The following is a 16,776-nucleotide window of genomic DNA, read 5'->3' as shown; positions in this document are numbered from 1 at the left end:
AAGATGTATCATGTCCGCTGCTTTCCCCACATCCACAGAGCGAGTCATCTCATCAAGAAGGCAGTCAGGTTGATCAGGTATGACTTGCTCTTGGTGAATCTGTGCTGACTGTTCCTGTTTTCTTCCTGCCTATTTCCATATATCCCTTGAATTGCACTGGTCCAGGGCCAACCAGAGCAGAGGGCTTCTTCCCAAATGTTCCTTTGACAACTATTATGCCTCCTAAGCTCTGCCATCCACATCCTCCTGGCACTGCCCCTCGCTGCACAGTCCCTGCTGTCACCACCCCTCTCTGTTCTCTCCTGAGAAGGGAAGGAAAGAAATGCAGAAAAGCTAGTGTTAACAAAGCTGAAAAAGCTGACACAGGAACCTGTATTTGCTTTTTATGAAGGACTTGTATAATCCAGATAATTAATCATGCCAGTTCTACAAACACTTCTGCCTATTGATAACCAGAGCGGTTAACTTGACAATCTTCTTCTGGGGAACAGTATTTGTCATGTTTCTGGGAAATGAACCAGCTTTATGATGTTTAAAGCTAAAATATTGGTTATCTTATAATGGATACTTTGAAAACAAATCCATTAGAAAGCCTGAATTGACACAGCTTCTGGGGTTTTGGTTTTTTGTTGGATTTTGGTTTTTTTGGGTTTTTTTTAACTGTAATGAATCAAAGAGAAGATCTGTTACTGGAAGAAGAGATTATTTTAGTAAACCATAGAGCATTGTGTCACTACAATTCAAAGAGAACATCCTCAAGGAAATGTATACGACTACTCAAGTTCCATTTTTCTTTTAACAAATTCTTTCAGGGTGGGCTGAAAATCAAGGCAATTTAAATTTTATGTTAAATTCATTTTTAATTAACTTTTCCATTTTGACTTCAGTTATTTTCTAAAGAAATTTGCATTCTCATTGGTTTAGATTTACCAATAAATAGAGCCTCCAAACTAGATTTAGCAGCTCTTTTTGCTATCTACGAGGATACACTAAACTGTATGCATTTATTTAAGCAATTATAATTTGACAATTGAGCCAATCAAAACTCAAGTTGGGAGAAGCTTTAAATCAGGAGGAATCTGTCTTCCAGGCTCAGTGAATCCTGATGAGAGACTCAGTGGTTTCTTATGGAGCCAGAATCTGGGTCTTTGTGCCCATGATGACTTCACCATTTTCTTGTACTCAGTACCACAGTCCAGTGGGTTCCCTCACTAGATCAAGCCCTTTAATACAATTTGTAACCTGCTATGCAATACCTACAAAGCTAGACTTCAGAAGTTAGATGTTTCTCCCTGATTCTTGCTTGCTGTAGTAAACCATTCAGTCTGTAACTAAAGTTCTTTCTGTGCAACTCAAAGCTTTCAATAAAGGCTCTGGGATTCAGTATTTATATTTTTTTTATTGAAACGTTTTAAGCTTTACATATTGTCATACATTCAGATTTCATTTTAAATGGGTTTATTTTAAAAGAAAAACTTACTATAATTTAAACAACCAAATAATGAATTTTCTCTAAATGAAACAAATAACCTTTTTAAATTTCTGAAATAATAATTGGTTTGTCAACCCTGAATTCTCTTACCTGTGGTTTTTTTATGTTGACCTAGAGAAATAAGCCCCATCTAGTGTTAAGTTATAATCCATATGCGACTTGCCATTCATATACGGTCTACAACAAAGGTGGGCAACCTTTGGCACATGGGTCACAAGTGACACCAGCACATGGCAGATTGGGTAGGGAGTGCAGGGCAGGGAGCAGAAAGCAGAGGAGTGGAGTAGCAGACAGGGAGGGTGTGGCATGCTTGTCAAAAATGTTTGTCCCTGCTGGTCTATAGCATTTGTAAGAGTAACGAGCTTTAATGTAGTTGTGATTTTTGTTATATGCTGACACTAATACAGCTTTTTTTAAATTGAACTGTATGTACTTTTTTTTTACTTGAATATGGTTACTTGGGTTGGGTAACTGGTGATAAGAGGACTATGGATGCCTATACACGAGCAGGGAGGCTGCTCTGACGTCCTGTAATTCCAACGTTCAGAGCAGACTCAATCAAGTTGTCTGGAGCGTAGTAATTACCATGCTCTGGCAGCCTCTCACATTTCATGTATCAGTGTCCCTGCACTTCAAAAGGGTGGAGGGGGCACTTTATCTTAAGCTCGTCAAATGCCATTTTGATACACAAGATGCTCTGGGTGCTTTAATTAGAGCCGCTTATGGAGCCACTCTAATTAAAGTGCCCTTCCCTCCCTCTCCTCCCTACCCCCCAACCTCAGAGCACGTGTATAAACACCCATATTGTTTACTACAGAGAAGGGACTTGTTTGTTCAGGACAGCATTGTGATTGAAATTATCCATAATACTGATTCCAGGTTTGAAATCGGTGGGGAAAAAAACGTTGTCAATGCACAAAATAATTTTCAGGCAAGTTTACCTTGTTCTTAATCTGCAAAACATGTTCACATTTCAGGAAAATAATTTTCCACAAAAGAAAGCTTTCTCTTCATTGTGACAGAAAGCGTATATTCAATGTCTGTGAGCTACTCTCTCATCAGCTTCACTTCACTAGAGATGGGATTATTCTCAAAACAGCTGCTATTCCATGTCTGTCTTCTTGTTTTGCATTAATTCTCCTTTCTCCCTTGGTAGTTCCATGATAACTCAGCAGCTTGGTTAGATACGTTTATTTTACTTTCTGCAGCAATTTGGCCTTTTTATGTGTACATCACTGTACCGTAGAACCAGTAACTGCAGTTTTGTGCAGTCTGTATGGTTTAGAAAGCAGAAGAAAAATTGGGCTGACTAGAGCCTGAAGGCTTGTTGTATTCAATGAGCCTTCATTATTCCAAAAAAAAAAATTAAATCATGAATGGGACCTACACATGAGCATGGAGGCTGCTCTGACATGCTGGAATTCCAGCATGTCAGAGTATACTCGATTAATTGGGTCTGCTGGAGCATGGCAATTGCTTCACTCCAGCAGCCTCCTGCATCTTGTGTATCAGTGAACTTTAGTTCAAGCACCCCCGCTGCCATTTTTAAGCATGGGGATGCTGAGGTAAGAGACGCAGCAGTGCTTTAATTCTTTAATTAAAGTGGCTCTCAGAGCCATTCTAATTAAAGCCCTGTGGAGCACATGTAAAAGGGCCCAAAATGTTTGCCCTTATGACCAGTTTACAGCTCTAGCTCATTTGAGTCGTATTATCCTTCCTCTTTGCATGTTTTTACTTTAGCATTAACCTGGGTACCAGCCATCTGGGAAAACATAATTCATGTATGAATAGAGCATCATCACACTTCATCTCTCAGAAAGTTGTCTCTCTCTGTTTCTTTCCTAATTAATTGTGGGAGACCTTTTCTGTCTTTGTGGGGAGATCGGTGTTGTGGATAGGTTCTGGTGATTGTGCACCAGTTGGTGTTTTTTGGAGGGGGGAGGTATTTTTTAGAGGTGCACACTGATACATCGGTCCTATATTGGATCATTACTGATATGAGGAAAATTGAGAGTATTGGCAATCACCCTTTTTTTGCCTGATGTGGCTGATAAATGATACATGCGTGTGTACAGCCAGTGCACAGCACGCAGGCAGCCAGCAGTGCAGCCGGGTCCGACTGGTAAGTCTGTCGTGGGGAGCGGGGGGCACAGATCAAGGCCCCTGCGGTAAGAGAGGGAATGGGATTGAGGCTGGGGGAAGGGGTAGGTGCTGCCCAGCTGGAGTGGGGTGGGACATGGGACAGAGTTGTGGCTCATCTGGGGGGGCATGGGAGGAGTGGCTCCCACTGCTGCATGTACCCTGGGAGGGCACAGGGGGCATATGGCCCTGGATCTGCATGTGGGGTGGGGTGGGCTGCTGCTGTGGGTTTGTGCCAGAGCTGTGCTAGGCTCTTCCCGGCAGGGGGCTGGGCAACCACCTCAAAATTTGCTGTAGACTAACAATCTTCTTGGCATACTCAGCTGCATTAGTAGAAGCACTGCCAGCAGATCAAGGGAAGTAATTATTCCCTTCTGTTCAGCACTGGTGAGACCACATCTGGAGTACTGTGTCCAGTTTTGGGCTCCCTACAACAGAAAGGATGTGAACAAGTTGGAAAGAGTCCAGCAGAGGGCAACAAAAATGGTTAGGGGAGTGGGGCACATGACTTCTGAGGAGAGGCTGGGGGAACTGGGTTTATTTAATCTGGAGAAGAGAAAACTGAGGAGGATTTAATAACCGCCTTTGAACTACCTGAAGGGTGGTTCTAAAGAAGATGGAGCGAGACTATTCTCAGTGGTAACAGATGACAGAACAAGGAGTAGTGCTCTCCAGCTGCAGCAAGGGAGGTTTAGGTTGGATATTGGGAAAAACTTTCTCACTAGGAGGGTGGTGAAGCACTGGAACAAATTACCTAGAGAGGCTGCAGAATCTCCATCCTTGGAAGTTTTTAAGGCCCGACTTGAGGAAGCCATGGTGGGAATGATCTAGTTGGGGATGGTCCTGCTTTGAGCAGAGGGTTAGACTAGATGACCTCCTGAGGTCCCTTCCAACCCTAACTTTCCCCATGGAGTCCACCCCCAGCAGCAAGACCAGCCCCATGATTTAACTATGAAGATCTCTGAAACAGGCTGCTGCTGCTGCTGTGATAAGAGCAACAGCTGCAGAAGCCAGAGCATGTAGCAGTGGCAGCAGCTCAGCTAAGGATTGTTTAGGAGTTCCTGGCATGGATAAAACTGTTGCACTGCCATGTTCCCCTCCTGCTGTGCTCTCAGAATGACTCGACTCCCTCTTGGAACCACTCCCTCCCCTGTCCTGCATGGTTTGTCCAGGGCACCAACTCTACTTGTTATGCTTCTGATCATAATTTCTAAGATCTTAAGTTGTTATCTAGTTTTGTTGGTCTGAAATATCATCCTCCTTGGTCCCTGAAATAACTCTTGGCTTGCAACTAAAGAGAAATTTTGGTCCGGGAAATTTTTCCAAATGTAACTTATAGAGATACAGGTAATTTAATGGTAATGTTGGAGTGATGTTGTAGCCATGATGGTCCAGGAATCATGCAAGAGGCAAATATTTTTTTAGGGTTGTACCAGCTATTCATTTGAAATCTAAGAAATCTTTGCCTCTCAAGGAATTTAATTTTATTTTAGTAATAGCAAGTTTGTCGTCTCAAATCGCTCAAAATGGCAGTTGCCAACATTGTTTTTAATTTGCATGGGTAGTCTTGCTTATCTACAGTTCAAGTAGTTACACATTTCCATTGTGTTTCAACCAATCTGATAGAATTTTGTAAATCTTTGGTATTTATCAGTATATCAGGTGAAATAATGCTGAGTATAACTTAAAATAGCTTACATAAATGTGATTAAGCAAAGAGCCAAAGGTGTCTGTTTATTACATGTTACTAATGCATTAATCTCCTTGGCTCTCGGAATAAAGTATCTTAATCTTTTGCATTGCTGTTCCAATTCTACTTCGCCCTAGGAATGGCATTTTCAAAGTGTATAAGACCTGACATTAAATGCAAATAAAAATGGAAGTGTAATGATAGTTTGTGCTCTTTAGAACAAAAAATAAACTGTGTATTGCACGATTACAGGGCTTTTTATATTCTAGAATACAAAGGAACACAAGATATTTAGATAATTAAATAAAAAACAATCTATTGGTAAAACAGTAAAAAGCCAAAAATAATATCAAAACCTAGGGAACAAAACCTACCTTTCCCTTTTTTATTATTGATTTGTTTCCACATAGATATTTTAGCTACATTAAGGATGCTTTGAGATTTTTAAGTATTAATTTAGTCTGAGTCAATGTAGTCTGTATAAACAGAGCTTTAAATAGAAAATCATGAAGTACACTAGACATCAGGAGGAGTCACTGCACCAGTCCAGGGACACAACATTCACACAAGTTGCAGAATTAAGAACTAATTCTGTCTGAAAAGACCAAGGACAATATAATGGCTTTGATGTTCAGGCTTACAGTAGATGTCCAAGCATAGCAAAAAGAATCTTCGCAAAGCTAACATAGTGCCTAACTGTCTCCACTATGCTATGGTTAAAATCAGCTGTCCTTTCACTTCCATAAAGAACAACATCTCCTAAAATTTTAGTTGGCTGAAGAGGTAAAACTATACTTACACAGCAGATATATGGAAGTTCAATATTAATGCATTTCCAACAGTAGCTTTCATTGGATTGAATATCGATTGTCACTGAAGATGTTACTTATAGCTGATTTTTAATAATCTATTTCCAGTTTAATTTAAATACAGAATTAACTTTTAAATGTAGGTATACATGTATTTATCAAAGTAATGGGCCAAATTCAGTCTTTTGACTGTGCATTTATTTAAGGTAGTCTAGTCTTGTATATCTTGGTTCTTTTATTGTGATATGGATGAATATCTTTTTTTTTAAAAAAGGAGGTACTGGCAAGAATTACCATATCTTATATGCATGTTCTCGTCTGCCTCCTCTTCCAAAAAAAAAGAGAGAGGAAGAATTCACATTTCAGCTGTTTCTTGCCTGAGATGAACAGAAAGGCCTGAACCTCTGTGTAAAGAAATTATATTAAGATGTTCACAACTTTTTTTTACAGGCTTACTTCCATTTGGGGATCAATGACAAACTAGGATTATCTGGAAGACCTGACAGGCCTATAGGATGCCTTGGAACATCAAAGGTCATTGAAATGATGGGTTTCTGTTACGTAATTAGTGTGTATTCCAGGCGTACTTTGAATTATTCACTGGACGCAGAGACCTATTTGAATTGTTCAATTTAATAAATGTAATCTTATTTTCTGTACATAAATCTTGTTTTGTGTTTTAAAATGCTTTTAATGTACCTTGTAAACCCATTAAGATTAAAGCACAAGCTATCTCACTGTTAAATTATTTCACGCCTTTCCTAAGCACCCAATTACAGTAATACTCACTCACCCAAGACAGCCATGATGATAATAGGGGTGAACTGGTTTAATTAAAAAAGAATGTGGATTCCTAAGATTTTTTTTTCAGTAGTCCCTTTTGCAGCTCATTACTATTTTGATAGTTTTGCAAAATTGCGACTGTATTTTTAGTTTTTAGGCTGTGTTAATATTAAGTTGTTTCAAGTTTTTTTTAGAGAAATGGTTAACATTAGTTTATCTCTCCACAGATTTATCGCATACTAGGAAAGACTGTAGTTTGTTACCCAATCATTTTTGATCTAAGTGACTTCTACATGTCTCAGGATGTTATGATGTTGATTGACGACATTAAGGTATTTATCTGTTTTGTCTTATGCAAAACTGGTGAAATACAAGTTTTCCATAGGAATAGCTCTAAAGGCTTGATGACATATTGGAAATAGGTTAAAATCTGTAGTATGTATGTCTTAAATACATAAGGAACAGAAAGTTATGATGGAAAGAACACTAAAAATATTAGGATTATTGTACTACTTGTCCAGAACAGACCCTAGTGGATGTTCTTCAGTGACTGATCGTTCAGAAGCGAGTGGCATTAAAATAACACAACCCTTTGCTTCTTTTTAGAAGCAGGTGTTCTTAGTTGGGGACATAAGCATGACAAGTTTATTTAAGAGATGCTCTGATTCAGAGCCTCATCAGGCTCCTGTTATTGAGCCTTGGTCAACAATTGAAAATTGCATTCCTTGGATGAACCTAAGTGAAGGGCAGCAGCAGTAACACTGTCTGTTGTACATTCCCATTCCTGCAGTTGAAGAAGAGACTTCTGGTGTATAGAAGGTGTAATATCTGTGCTGCGTGTGCTAGTAGCTCAGTACATTCTATGCATACTATACAGGGCAGTTCAAACCCTACGTATTTTTATTACTCCCCTTATGAAATGTTAAGTCTGAAGTAAATCACCAGTCTGAGCAGAATTATGCATTTGAAAACTGTTTGCATTCTTCAGAAAAAAACAAAAACAAATGCAACTAAAAACATTTGATTGCAAACTTCCAAACCATCAATCTGTTTGGTTTTTAAGCAATGGCTTTATTTTAGCTTGCTGCTGTTGCAGTATATTGGCCTGTGAGTTCCCTGCATCTAATGCACATACTTTTTCATTTACCTAGAATGCATTGCAGTTCATTAAGCAGTACTGGAAAATGCATGGTCGCCCCTTGTTCCTTGTGCTCATCCGTGAAGATAACATAAGGTATGGAATATATATGTCTTAAGAGGAGCATACTTTGTAATATGATTACACATGTGTGATATTAATATGCCTGTTTTTTAAATTTTAGGGGAAGCAGATTCAATCCAATATTGGATATGCTGGCAGACTTTAAAAAGGGAATCATTGGAGGAGTGAAGGTTCATGTTGATAGAGTGCAGGTATTTCTTTTTTTCCTAAATGTTTCACTCATGCTCTGGTAGTCTCTCTTACTCCTTATATTGTAAATGATTTCTGTAGACTTCTCATTCCAGCAAAATTCTTCTCTTTTCTATGTGATCTTTCAGTAGCACGTTTAACATCATAGAACTAAAGATGAAATTAATTTCAGAGTTATGCTTACTTCTGAAGTCATGTATATTTAATGAAAATCCTATTTTTAAGGAGACGCATGGGGCCTTCTTGCATTAGCCTTTTTGTAATTACATTCTCCACAAATGGTGGGGCGTCCTCTCCCATTCCTTCCCCTTCCCCCCAAGGGTTGGGAAAGATGTTTTTTCTTTTCCTTACTCCCATTCGTCTTGTCACCAGAGGTCAAGTCCTTGATACCAAGTATTGAGAGATCTCCTTTTGGCTAGGCCAGTCTGTTTTGGCTCTGCTAAAATTCTAATTGAGACAATGTATGTTGTAGTTTTAATGTTTTGGCTCTTCAGAATAAATCTTAATGGGAAACCCTTGCCCAGTAACATGTTGAAACCATCTTTAATGTTGCACTGATGGCCAAATCAACTGTTTTGTCTGCATTTTAATGTGAGTTGTTCACTGAGTTTTTGCTAATATGTTTAAAAACTCACTTATTTGGCTTATTGATGATAGTGTCTTAGTTATAATCTCTTACATCCTGGAAGGTATTCACCTCTCAAACAGAATATTCCTAACTCTAGCATATAAAGGCTATCAATAACTCTCTAAAATAACAGTAGCCAAGCAGACTTCATACAATTTCTTGCTATTATAAACTGAATTTCCTAATGCAGATGCCATTACCTTTCATGGAAAGTGCTGCCTACTACCTGTAAGATTCGTCTAATATTTTACTGTAATGTAAATGTCCTTTATATTACTCTGTATTTGATTAAATTATTATATTGTCATGAGAAGAATTTCTCAAAAATCCTCTATATAATGTGCCTTTAAGTTGTTTTAAACATGATATTGTTTCAAAGTCATTGGAGACCATTTTTCCCCTCCATGTTCACTGTCCTACCACAAAAATTCTTTAAATAATTGATAAGCACTGAAAAAGGTTCATCTGATTGGCAATTACTTCTATTTATGTTGAATTTCTTATTCATGAAGGATGTAAATTGCAGGGGAAAATGTACAGCCACCTTTTAAAAGTTAAGAGGGTGGCATCAGCCAGGCCCTCTCACAGTAATTGTCTATCTCCAAACTTTTATCCTGCAGTAAGTAAAGGATTATGCCACAGTAGCTTTCACTTAGCCCCGCTTCATTTGAGAGGCAAATTGCTTTGATTTAACTTTTATTTGCTGCAGGTGGTAAGAATAGACCTAGCATGAGCAGGTACCATGGAGCAGCAGATGTGTGGTATTTCCCTGCCCCCTTTTAACCTGCTGTATTTTTTTTTCATCTGTCAATGGTCTCAGTCACTGAGTTTAGTGATGAGCACAGTTAACAATTGTGACACCTTGATTAAAATTACATATTCTGCTCTTGTCAAGTTTTTTTTCATTCTATATTTCTTTAAAATCCTTCTGAGCTTTTTCCAGGGCTGTACATACATAGCAGCTGTACAGTGCAATCATTCCCCACATTTTAGCAAAGTATATAGAATTATAGTTTAATGTATATTAATTGTTGCAGTTAAGGTTTAGTTCCTACTATAATTTTAAACTAAGGATGGGCAAACTGGTTTGGGTGAAATAGGAATCATCCTGATCCTTTGATTCCTCTGTAAAATATTATTGAAATGACATTTAAAATCTGTCTTTTTTCTAACTCCAAAATTCCCTTAAAAATTAAAAAACCCTGGACATTACAAGGCAGCTATGTAATTGAAACTTAAACTCAACATTTCTCTTGGTTTTATCACATTGCAATATATAAAATGCCAACAGCCTAGGAGTTTGGGGTCTTTTTTAATGAGAAAGATGATTACTTGTTTTTAAAGGTAATATCTTTTGCCAGTTTGGTTCTATATACATTAACAGGGTTTTTTCATGTTTGCCCTTGCTTAGTTAGAACCAAATATTTTAATACAGATTATAACTGTATTGATATGATCAAATTTGGATTTTTTCCCACCTTATTTCTTAAGTTTTATAATATTAAACAGTGAGGGGTGTGAAACCTAAGAAAGTGGCTAAGATTACAATATAATGGCAATAATACATTATCTATTAAGTTAATAAGTATTGCATCTTTATAAATTATGTTCAGCTGGTACGTTTTAAATATACATATTGGAACATGCATAGCTATGCCTCCACCAAAGGAGTACATGTTGTTTATTTGTGAAATGTACATGAAAATACATTCATCCATTTAAGAAGCATATCATTCATAAGGTTTCTAACACTGCTGTTAATTTTCACCTCCACTGTCTGTAACTACTTTCATCGTCAGCTGTTCTCCAGGGCATTATGCAAGGTGGAGACGAAGAGGGATGTCAGCCATAAAGCGAAACAAGAACAAGAAGAAAGAAAGAGGAAAAACAGCCTTTGATTATGATAGTCAACTCTGTAGTATTTCTGTATTCCACTTTAAACTGCAAACATGAAAACTCAATTTAAAAGTTCACAGTATATACATCTAATGTACTTACTGAGGAGTGGCAAAACAACATATTAAAAAAAGCCTCTTAATTGGTTTAATAGAATAAACCTATTCCGTGTGTGTGTTGGGGGGGAGGGGGAATGAAGCATCTCTGGACCAGTGGTTCTCAGCCATTTTTAGGCCTAAGACACTGCTCATTAGATTCAGGGCACCCCTTTTAGATTTAAGGCATCTCTTGGAAAGTGCCAGTTCCTGGTTTTCACTTGTTTTTTGGCTACAGAAAAAGAATAGACCAATTCTTCTCTTGCAGAGAACTCAGACCACAACAGGTCAGAATGTTTTTAACACTGTGGATTCCTATTTGAAATCTCTGGGTTTATCTTGTGAATCAAAATTCACATCTAATAATCCTAATATTGTGCAGCATCCCATGGCACCCTTGGAAGAATCTCAAGGCACCCTGGTGGAGAATCACTGCTCCATACTAAGGAATGACTGACTAAAACTACAGAAGCCCTGTAGATTTGTTATGCTGAGGATTGGGTGAAAATCCACTGACACTGGCTGGTAAAACAACTAGCCTTTGTTCTGGATGAATATAAAAAGCATGTAAGCTCCTTTATGGAACAAATGATAGAAACAGTAGCAACCGCCACCCAAAACATAACCTTCATACGGGGCTGAAGTAGGAATTGAGACTGAGGTTTTTAAACAGACCTGAATGCAAACACAGGGAGCAGGAGCTCTGTATGCATGAGAAGCTGCAGGTGTACACAGAAGGTGGCAAGGAAACCTGGAAGACTGAGAGAAGTACTTATAGCAAGACTTTGAGAATAGTGGAATAAGCCATTACATAGCCTGCACTTGAGTAGGGGAGACTGCAATGAGTTAAAATGAGTTGGGGGCAAGAGTAGGAAGGAAGAAACCAGGGGAGATGTTTGTTTTTGCAACATAACTGAAATTGAGAGGGAAGACCAAAAAGCACAATAGAATAGTTGTCCAGAAAACGCACTCTCCTCGCAGTGTTCAGCTCCTTAACTAGCATCAGGAGTGTTCAGTACTCTGAGATGCAACTGACATGCCACAGTAGCTTTTATAGATTCATATACATTTCCTACTATGGACTGTGTATTTCTGTACTATCTGGGCTACTGGAGGTCTCTAGGGTTCTTGCATAATATGGCAATACCATGTTAAACATTCACATATAAGCAAGAAGCAAGGCATTTTCATATTGCCCTCTTCCTATTTTTAAACGGCATGCCTACTTTTACAGACATACGTTTTTATACAGCATAGACCTAAAATCATGATGAGTAACAAAGGGTTTGAATTGGCATTCATTTCTAGCACTAAAAACTGAAATTCTTACTACTAGAAAAATAGCCTGGGACCTGGAGCATTCCAGGCCCCTAGCTGGACAGACACGCAGGAGCTCTCTAGCCAGGGAGCACTAGAAGGTTACTCCTTGAATCTCCCCCACCCTTAGAGGAGCTCAGGGATTTCATAGCCTGTGTTCTCCCCTGCTGGAGAAGAGGGCAAGCTGTCAGTGGGCGTTTGGCAGCTGCTGAAAAGCAGCAGCTGCAACAGACATCTGTCACCTTATAGGGCTGAGAGGGGCAAGGAGAACTGTGCTCCTCACTGCTTGCACTCCCAGCCTCCTGCACTGACTGGGGTCACCCTAGTTGGTGTAGTGTCAGGGAGTACAAGGAGCTTGACTTCAGTTGTCTCGGACACTAGGATTGGGTTGAACTGTGGGGAAAGTCCCTTCTGCCTCTGAGACTGGGGTCCGGGACAGTTTCAACTTCAGAAAAATGCTCCCTACCCACTCATCCTGCCAGTCATCAGTGTGAATGCCCCCTGCTCCTTGCAGCCCTCCATTTCACCATGGGCCAGAGGTAGATGAGTCCATGGTTTGAACTGTCCTAGAGCCCTAGGATGGTTCCAGCCCTGGATAATGCTCTCCCTCCCCCTTCCACCTCTCCAGCCCATCCTGCCAATATTTGGGAGAATGCCTCCCACTCTGATTTGTTGTAACACTGTACTTACTCTTCATAATCAAGAGAAAGAGAATGAAAAGCAAAACAAAAAATGGCAGTTTAAAAAGAAGTGGCAGTTTCTGATCAGTCTAACTGATCTAATAATGGGCATCTTGTTTTGTTTATATCGTTCTCAGGTCAGTATGTGCAGTATTCAGACTGATGTGCAGTCTTTTTATTTTCATTTTTTTCTTTTAATTTCAGACTTTAATATCTGGCGCAGTTGTTGAACAACTTGACTTCCTAAGAATCAGTGAATCAGAGTAAGGATACATGCAAAATCTAATTATGTGCTTGATAATTAAAATTAGGAAACATTTTCTACATTGTAGAGAATCAAACTATTACTTTTTTCAGGCCTCCTGTGTTTAAGAGTTTGGAGGAGTTGGAACTTCCAAAACATTCAAAAGTCAAGAGACAATCTAGTACTCCAAATGTTTCTGAACTAGAACAGCAACCGGAAATAAATATTAATGATTGGAAAGACAGATCAACTTACGAAATTCTTCAGAAACTAAATGTAAGGAAATTTTATAAATTGTTCTATACTGCAGTCTTCAGATAGGATTTACTTCTGCCACATCAACAATTTTCAGAGCTAGAATCCCTTTAAATCTTACAGCCTGTCTTACAATGAGTTCTACCTTCAGATTGACCTTGCTATAGTCCAGGTGTCAGAGAACCTTCCAAAAACATTCTAGCTAACTGTTTTCATACTCCCTTTAACCTCTAGCATAATCCAAAAAGGGAGACACTGTCGTATAAATAAATACCTCATTTCTAAATGGAAGATAAAAAAGCACACTTTAAGTTATGAAGTCTGTCATAACAGATTTCATATTTTCATGATTTTGGATGTACAGATTAAGTATGAAAATCCCTATTTGCTTCCTGTATTAGAAGACAATAAGTAGTGTTTCAAATTTTAGTATTCTGGCTCAGTAGAAAAATGGAAACAAATCATGTCAATTGGTTGTCCCATCCAAAGGCTTTGCATTGCCAATTGGTAGAAGCCAAAAGCAGAGACAAGTTTTAGTTTGGGGGAGGGGGCCTAGTTTGGGGTGGCCGCAATTTTATTGACTACGCAGCAGTGGAAAGGGAGTTATAAAAATATACAAGGAGTACATATTGTGTGTGTCACCCATGACACTATTTCCATGATTAGAGATGGAAATGAAGGAGTCAATATGACTTGAGCTTGTGAGGTGCAGACAGTCCTCACCTGCTACCTGAAATCCTGAAACTGACTACTTGCCATCTAGAAGAAGGCAAGTAGATTTGAGATTTTACAGGGGGAGAGCCTTCTGCCTTGGAACCTGAATTGTATAGAAATAGAAAAATTGAAAAGTGAACAACAAAACAGCAGCCCCCAGAAAACCCAACCCTGTTCTTAGGTTTGATTTGAAATTTGTTTGTAACCTGGATGCATTTTACTTCCCACTTGAAATTCTATGGGCTTATTCTTGTTTTTAGGACTGCAATTGCTTAGCAAGTCAAGCATTATTGCTGAGTGTTTTGCTCAAAAGGGAAGGACCGAATTTCATCACCAAGGAAGGTAAGAGGTCCTTTTATTTGATTATTCTAAATATTTCAGGAAGCAGGTTTCTGTGTAGTTCTGATAAACATGAATAATGGACATGCACATGAGAAGTTTTGTAGCTATTTTCCTCTCCATTAAAGCAGTTTCTTTTTTAAATGGAAAATGCACATTTGTATACTGAAGAGTGGAATGAGCTGTTAAATGCATTAACTCCTCTAAATTGTTCTCTTGCAGCATGTTACCTGCTCATAATTCTGAGCACACTTATTTGTGTCACAATGGGTTTGACCTTGTACATGAAAATGAAACTGAAGACCAGTTTCTGCCAGTGCTAGTTAATCTGAAATGTATAGGAAATAGTAGACTGACTGATTTATATTCTGAAAAGGGACTTAATTTCAAGTATTATCTCTAGAGGTATTTGCCCTTCAGTTTTGTATCTAGCTTTATATTAGAGTGCTGGAGTTAAATACATATAAGATATTTCAAAACATCCAAAAGGCTTGGTTGCCCAGGGTTTCCTACTTTTTTCAAAGGTTACTCTAAATTGTTCTTCTCGATCCATACGCACATGCATGCCCTAGTAAAAGAAGAAATCAAGCAAAGAATTAGGATTCAAGCCATATTTCCTCCCTTTTATACTCCTAGGTATAGTGACTTTTCTCATCACCACTTAATTTCATAAGGCGCTGCCTAAGGACAATCTAACCCAGGGGTTTTCAACCTTTTTTAAGAACTGTACCCCTTCTGGTAGTGGTGGCTGGATGCGGAGCGGGGGGCAAGAATCTCACGCGGCAGCACGGGGTGGCGGATGGTAGCAGCAGCAGACACGTGAGAGCTCTGCCTCGCCCCTGCACCCCTCCACATCCGACTGGCCAGATGGCACCTATGCTGCCTGCAGAGGGTCACCACTGCCCTCGCCCCCCATCCCCTGGCCCTGCTCCTGGGAGGCAGTGGGTCATGGTGGTGGGCGGCGGCGCTCCATCCCCACCCACTCTCACATATCCCCTAGGACTGTTCCAAGTGCCCCCGGGGGTACATGTACTGCTGGTTGACAACCTCTGGTCTAACCTTAAGGTTTTTTTGAAGTTTTAGGAAAGGCTTGTTCAGCTTCTGAACATGAGGGAGAAGTAACCACCTATATTGTTAATATCTTTTTTTTAATCTAAAAATGTTTCTTCGACCTTAAATGTTGCTTTGACCTCAGTAGCCCTATAGAGTCATTGTTTGGAATACCCAGTTTATTGCATCACCAAACAAGGTGATGAAATGTCTTGTAGGAGACCTACAATTACCTATATTAAAGGTGAAGGTAACACACAACCACCCTATCTTTCCAGACATCAACTTTTGATGAACTAAATAACCATTTAAAACCATTTGGGCTTAATGATGTTCCTACAGTGTATCTGACCAGATTGCAGTAAACTATGCTAAGTCAGGGGTTTTATCCAAGATGAAATAGTGAACAGCAATAATTTTATTATCTGCTGACCTTGCACTAAAAAACATTAATCCCTGACTGAACTCCTGTCATCTCATACTAGCACTGAGACTGATATTAAACACTAAATAGCTAGTTTAAAACATATAAAATGGGAAAAACCAAAATCTTCTTATCTGTTCTTCACTTTCTACCATGTAATGGTGTGAAGAAGCTCCCAGCTGGTATACCCAGAGCTCTGAAGCTCTGATCTTGCTATGATCTGGCAACTCAAGTTTCTAATACAGCTAAATTTACTCTTGAAGCAAGGGTATTGTTGTACCTGTAGTACAAAAAAGTCCTATAGAGAAAAGGAATCCTCTTGGCTATGAATCTTAAATCCAGTAGATATCTCAAACCCAATTAACTAAATGTTTTCTCACTGTTACTTCCTATGCGGTGGTTTCCAGTCCAACTGCAATTTTTCAATCCTGCAAAACTGGACAGGTTTCATAGTAGTTAATCCTCTGCTACAAAGGGTAGGCCTCTTGGCCTCTTTGGCAATACTCTCTGGATAAAAGCTCTATCCATGCCCTTCACAGAATGTCTGTAAGCTACAGGATCTGCGTGGAACCCCCATGCTCATTGGTAACACAAATACAGTGTTTCTGAGTGATCCAGCCTTGCAGATGCTCTTGTTCTACAGTTTGATTCTTCAGGGAAATGATATAAAGACGCCGATAAGCATGCTGACTTTGTAAAGGTTCCCCAAAACAACTGCTGTTTGTTTATATAACACAGGGCTATCCACTTCTGAGCAACCAGGGGCTACAAATCATGTGGCCTTTGAAACTCCCCCCAGGGGTGAGGGCA

At 39.2% G+C, this 16,776-nt stretch overlaps 1 protein-coding gene across 7 annotated transcripts in view; it reads left to right on the top strand.

Moving 5' to 3' along the window:
* PHKB (phosphorylase kinase regulatory subunit beta) overlaps positions 1–16,776 on the top strand; it is a 209,935-nt gene that overhangs the window by 167,418 nt on the left and 25,741 nt on the right. For all 7 annotated transcript variants that reach the window (XM_006034336.3, XM_006034337.3, XM_025216320.1 and 4 more), the window contains 7 exons: positions 6,581–6,664; positions 7,141–7,245; positions 8,065–8,147; positions 8,236–8,326; positions 13,145–13,203; positions 13,298–13,460; positions 14,414–14,495. In XM_006034336.3, the coding sequence (XP_006034398.1) occupies positions 6,581–6,664; positions 7,141–7,245; positions 8,065–8,147; positions 8,236–8,326; positions 13,145–13,203; positions 13,298–13,460; positions 14,414–14,495 (667 nt within the window). The remainder of the gene's footprint in view (positions 1–6,580; positions 6,665–7,140; positions 7,246–8,064; positions 8,148–8,235; positions 8,327–13,144; positions 13,204–13,297; positions 13,461–14,413; positions 14,496–16,776) is intronic.

This window comes from Alligator sinensis, unplaced genomic scaffold, assembly GCF_000455745.1.
Source record: "Alligator sinensis unplaced genomic scaffold, ASM45574v1 scaffold827_1, whole genome shotgun sequence".
In the NCBI taxonomy this organism is placed as follows: Eukaryota; Metazoa; Chordata; order Crocodylia; family Alligatoridae; genus Alligator; species Alligator sinensis.
This window is presented reverse-complemented; position numbering and strand designations above follow the sequence as displayed.